General features: G+C 40.2%; 1 protein-coding gene across 1 annotated transcript; it reads left to right on the top strand.

Annotated features, from left to right (window-relative positions):
• Positions 1-3,349: 3,349 nt before the first annotated feature.
• Positions 3,350-3,988, top strand: LOC120291649 (probable 2-oxoglutarate/Fe(II)-dependent dioxygenase). The gene is made up of 2 exons (XM_039309316.1): positions 3,350-3,568; positions 3,701-3,988. Exons 1-2 carry the CDS (start codon positions 3,350-3,352, stop codon positions 3,986-3,988), a joined length of 507 nt encoding a protein of 168 aa, XP_039165250.1.
• Positions 3,989-5,981: the final 1,993 nt, after the last annotated feature.

The following is a 5,981-nucleotide window of genomic DNA, read 5'->3' as shown; positions in this document are numbered from 1 at the left end:
CTCTGGTTGTTCTTAAGGGACAGAGGCACGGGAACCTATATCGACTTATAGGAACCATAGTGCAAGGTGGAGCATCTGTGTCCATGAATGCTAGCATGGAGAAAGATAACACCTATCTATGGCATATGTATCTCGGGCATATGGGAGAAAGATGATTGATGGAGCTTCACAAGAGGAATGCACTCAAAGGTATAAAAACATGCAAATTAGATTTTTGCAAATTTTGTGTGTTTGGAAAACAATGCAGAGTTCGGTTCAATGCTGCAACTCATACAAGCAAGGGCGTGCTCGAGTATGTACACATCGAGGGAAGGAATACTTCGTGACATTCATTGACGATTTCTCTCGCAAAGTTTGGGTCTACTTCATGTGACACAAAAGTGAAGTCTTTGAAAAGTTCAAAGAATGGAAAGCTGAAGTTTAGACTTCAATGGGGAAGAAGGTTAAGTGCTTGAGATCGGACAATGGAGGAGAGTACAAATCGACACCATTCATGGAGCTTTGCAAGAATGAAGGGATTAAATGTCACTTCACAGTTCCGGATACGCCCCAACAGAATGGAGTAGCGGAAAGGATGAACCGGACCTTATTAGAGAAAGCTCGAAGCATGAGGTTATATGCGGGACTGAGCAAGGAGTTTTGGGCAGAAGCTGTCTACATGGCATGTTATCTTGTGACTAGATCAATTGCAATTAAATGCAAAATTCCCGAAGAGGTATGGATTGTTAAAATTGTCGATTATTCTAATTTAAGAATATTCGGTTGTCTTGCTTTTGTACATGTGCAGAGCTCAAAACGCTCGAAGTTGGATCCAAAATCAAAACAATGCATATTTCTCGGTTACGAGAAAGGAGTGAAAGGCTATAAATTATGGGATCCAAGTGAGAAGAAAGTTCTGATGAGCAGGGATGTTATATTCGATGAATCTGCAATGTTGAAGTCAAGTTGCGTGCCATGTGCGGCTGCTGAAGAGGAGAGTGATAAATCTATCATTAAGGTGGAGCTTGAAACCAGAGAATCTGCAGAGAATGACGAGTCATCGGATGAAGCTCCGGAAGTCAAAGAAACGGTAGAAGTTCCTCATACCATTGCGACGGGTTGAGGAAGGCGCACTCCCAAAGCACCGGAGAGGTACGGTTTTGAGGATATGGTTGCTTATGCTCTTACCCTAGGCTCGCGATCCAAGCTCCTACCATAAAGCTTTGAAAAGTGATCACAAAGAAAAGTGGATGACCGCAATGATGGAAGAGATGGAGTCGTTACAAAAGAATGAGACATGGGAACTTGTGAAGAAGCCCAATGATCGGAATGTCATTGGTTGCAAATGGGTTCTTCAAGAAAGGAAGTAGCAACGGAGAAAGAGCAAGAGAGATACAAGGCCCGACTTGTTGCTAAGGGCTATGCATAGAAGGAGGGGATTGATTACGACGAGATATTTTCCCCTATTGTAAAACACACATTAATTCGTGTTTTACTAGCTATGGTAGCCATGTATGACTTGGAGCTTGAGCAGCTAGATGTGAAGACGGCATTCCTTCATGGTGACTTGGAGGAGAAAATCTATATGGAGCAGCCCGAAGGCTTCAAGGTGGAAGGGAAAGAGGATTATGTTTGTTTGCTCAAGAGATCACTTTACGGTTTGAAGCAATCTTTGAGGCAATGGAATAAAAAGGTTTGATTCTTTTATGCTTCGTATTGGCTACATGAGGAGTGTGCATGATTCTTGTGTCTACTACAAAGTTTTGGATGATAAGTCGCTTATTCTCGTTGATGCTCTATGTTGATTACATGTTGATTGCTGCAAGAAAAATGAGAGACATTAATTCCTTAAAGTCTCAGTTAAGTAGTGAGTTTGATATGAAGGATCTTGGTGCTGCAAAGAGGATCCTTGGCATGGAAATCTTTCGAGATAGACATGCAAGTAAGCTTTGGGTAAATCAAAAGAAGTATGTTGAGAAGGTCTTGGAGCGGTTCAACATGGGTAAAGCTAAACCGGTTAGCACACCCTTATCAAATCACTTCAAATTATCTGAAAAACAATGCCCTGTTTCACATGAGGAAGTTGTAAAGATGTCTCGAGTACCCTATGCCAGCGCAGTAGGGAGCCTCATGTATGCTATGGTTTGTAGCAGACCGGATTTGGCTCATGCATTGAGTCTCGTTAGCCAATACATGAGCAATCCGGGTAAGGAGCATTGAGAAGCTGTTAAGTGGATCTTTCGTTATTTGGCTAGAACTGTCGGAATGGGTTTAAAGTTCAGTTCCAAAGGAGGATCGATCAATTTAGCAGGTTATGTTGATTCAGACTTCGCTGGTGATTTGGACAAGTGAAGGTCCATCACGGGATATGTCTTTACTCTTGGTGGTGGAGCTATTTCGTGGAAGGCAATGCTTCAACCTACTGTAGCATTGTCTACAACCGAAGCTGAGTATATGGCAGTAATTGAGGCTGCGAAGGAGGGAATATGGTTGACTGGTTTGGTCACAGAGTCGGGTATAAAGCAAGAAAGTGCTACATTATACTGCGATAGCCAGAGCGCAATATGTCTCATGAATAATCAAGTGTTCCATTCTAGTGTGAAACACATTGATGTTCGGTACCATAAAATTCGAGAATTTGTGGAGAATGGTAGCATTGCTTTGAAGAAATCCATACTAAAGATAATCCTGCAGATATGCTCACGAAGACAGTTACTACAGAGAAGTTCAAGTCCTGTAGGGACTTGATTTCTCTCACTCATCATTGAAGTTGATGGAGGCCGCACCGATCCAGTGCGGGCGTACCTTGCGTAGGTACGGTGGAGGGAGAGATATATTCGTTTTCTTGGTTCAAGTGGAGGCTTGTGGTTTATTCAAGCCAAAGGTGGAGATTTGCTGATGTTGTCTTGAATTTCACAATATTCAATCGGGAAAGCTAGGAAGACTTGAAGATTGCAGGCTATTTGTTTCCTAATATATTTCCTGGATTTGGGTTTTAAATTTGATAATATCTTTATGGTGGAATTCCTTTCCTACTAGGTTTAGGAAAGTGGGGAGATCTATTTATTTCAACATTATACCTTGTACTCTTGTGATACGCTCAAATAAGAAATCGTCTCTCTCTCCCGTGCACGTAGGCGGATTTTTCACCGAACCACGTAAATCTCCGTGTTCTTGATTATTCTTGTTTTCTTTCTCATCTAGTTAGGGTGTTCTTCCGACAACAGTATCTCCATGGGAATGGAGTTTAATTTGGAAAAGCATAAGATTGTGATGTTGCGGTGCATTGGAATAATTGAATATTAAATCACCTTTTTATTTAACAGCTTAAGCTATTAAAATAGTCGGTTGTAGCCCTACAAAATTTGACATGGTGAATGTGCAGTTAATGAACCATGGAGTGTTGGATGAAGGGATGAGGATGATGAAGGAGAACGTGCAAGGGTTCTTCGATCTACCCCACCACGAGAAGCAAAAGTCAGCCCAGAAACCCGGAAGTCTCGAAGGTTACGGGCAGGCTTTCGTCACCTCTCACGACCAGAAGCTGCAGTGGAACGACACGATCTTCCTCAAATGCCATCCTGCTCATGTGAGAAATCTCGATCTGTGGCCAAAAAATCCCCCGGAATTCAGGTCATTCGGTTTCCATCCTTTCCGTTTATGTCATGTTTGTGCACTTCGAGGTGCCTAAATTAAACAAATGTTAATTGTGAATGCTTAGTCGATCAGGATAGCACTGGAGAAATACAGCGAAGATGTGAGGAAGCTGGCAGCGGAAGTAGTGAAGTATATTGGAATGGCGTTGGGGATTCATGAAGGCGAATTGGATCTGTTGACGAAAAGTTTCGGAGAAGGGAAATACGAGGTCAGGATGAATTACTACCCAGCATGCCCGGAACCTGAGAGAGCAATAGGCCTGTTGCCACATGCCGACATCTCGGGGATCACCCTGTTGACGGAGTGCGGCAACATCCCTGGCCTTCAGGTCCTTAGCAAGGACAACTGCTAGGTCACGGTTCCACTCGTTCCCGGCGGCATCGTCGTGAATTTAGGTCAAATCATGGAGGTTTACAGCAATGGCACGTACAGAGCGCCGGATCACAGAGCAGTGGTGAACAAAGAGAAGGATAGGGTGTCCATAGCAACCTTTTGCTATCCCAGCCCGTCTCTTCCGGTCGGACCTTCTCCCAGCTCTTCGCAGCCACCGGACTCCCCCCTATCTACCAAACCCTCTCGAACTCTGGAGAATTCCTGCAGTGCTTCTTAAGCCACAAGCTTGATGATGCGGTTCCTTTCATCGACACTCTCAAGCTGTAGACACCGAACCGATGTGTTCGTCCTTTTCATCTTCTTCTTGTACTGTGAGTCGTGAAGATGCTTTCGGGTTGCTCTCCCTATCCCGGCATTTCAATAAGACGGTAGAAGTTTCAGCTTGCGGGAGGATCGAGTGAGGAGCTGAATTCCCGTCGGGAAGACGCGGCTCTAGGAAGGATTTCGGTGGCCTTTTCCGGTCTTCAATCTTAATCTGTAAACTTCTTTGCATCTCTATGTTAATATTAACTTTCATTTCGCTATTTTCATGAGAAGTGCATGTGTGAACGCCGCAGAACTCAACATTTTTCAAAATAGCTACCTCCAACTACTGATGTAGCCACTTTTGTTCATTATGTCTAACACGAGGCGAAAGCGCTAATTAAATAAAAATCGTTTTTTCATGACTTGTGCATCTATATTGTATTATCTGTTGGAAAAAAATAACCATCTGAAATAAAATGAAATAATATGATTGGTGCTAATTAAATCACAGTCGCACAAACGTGATAAACACGCCTATTAATTAATAATTGCACATCCGCACGCTGGTATTGTGGGTCCCACACTCCAACCTTTTCTTTGAACAGACTAGAAGAAAGCTCATACTTATAAAATGACATATCTCCTCCCAACTTTCAAATGTGACTTATAAAATCACATTTTGTTTGTTTTACAAACAACCAACCAACATTATCTTTGTGTTTGCATTCCACATTCTCCTTGGAAATCTACATGATGTCATTAGAGTAGGAGATGATTTGATTCTAATCATTCTAATTGCAAGTTAATTGATCTGGTCAATTCATAAGATAAGATATTCAGAATATAGAACATGAAATGTTATTTTGATTTGATTTTGATTATTCTAGTAGAGAGAGCCTGCTGGTTTGTGTCCGCTCCAGTTGAAAAAAGGGAGAGGGGGCGTCCTCGAACTCAAGTCCTTATTTGAAATTTCCCAAAAATCAAATGAAATTTTAATTTAATCAAATCATTTAAGTCCATCCTAATTAAAGTTGTCAAATGAGGTTGTTGTAGGACGCGAATGATAACTATTTTATTCCAAGCCCTATTTCTGGTTAGAAATATATTTTTTGATTTCTATTCTTCGAATTTCTAAACAAAAATACATGTTTGATTAAATGAAAATATAGAAATTAATTTAAGATATCTTCCTAGATATCTGTCCCTCTAGGGCAACTGGCAAGGGCGAGCGATAAGAAGTTTTTTTTTTTTTTTTTTAGAATAGAAAAGTAGATAATTCGTAATTCTTATTTTTGAACCTAACCTTTTTTGGGTTATATATTTGTCTCGTAAATTGAAAAAAAAAATTGTGTAACTAAATGGATATTTGTTTCAAACTATAAAAAAAGAAGAAGAGAAACTTATCCCTCAATCTACAATAGTCAAATAGGCTCACAACTATGGTAAAATTAGGGCCGTTAAAAACCTAATTGAAAACCGAACCGAACCAAAAAGCTCGTTTTTTTTTGTGTTTGATTTTCATTAAAAATTGATTTTTTTATCAATTTACTTTTTATTGATTCAGTTAACCAAACCAAATGGATAAAATTAAAAAAAAAAAATCATTTTAGTTTTTCTTTTATTCTTTAAAATTGTTTTTTATTTTTGATTTGATTTGATTTGATTTTTTTCCTTTTCGTTTTTTTTTTTTATTTTATTCTTTAAAA

Source organism: Eucalyptus grandis, chromosome 3 (assembly GCF_016545825.1).
Source record: "Eucalyptus grandis isolate ANBG69807.140 chromosome 3, ASM1654582v1, whole genome shotgun sequence".
NCBI classification, from domain to species: domain Eukaryota; kingdom Viridiplantae; phylum Streptophyta; class Magnoliopsida; order Myrtales; family Myrtaceae; genus Eucalyptus; species Eucalyptus grandis.
The sequence above is the reverse complement of the archived record's forward strand: the minus strand, read 5'-3'. Positions and strand labels throughout refer to the sequence as shown.

Bases quoted from the DNA above. Each gene is read 5' to 3' on its own strand.
- LOC120291649 (XM_039309316.1), top strand. From the start codon at position 3,350: ATGGTGAATGTGCAGTTAATGAACCATGGAGTGTTGGATGAAGGGATG. The intron at 3,569-3,700 runs GTGAGAAATCTC...GTGAATGCTTAG, and splicing joins TCAAATGCCATCCTGCTCAT to TCGATCAGGATAGCACTGGA.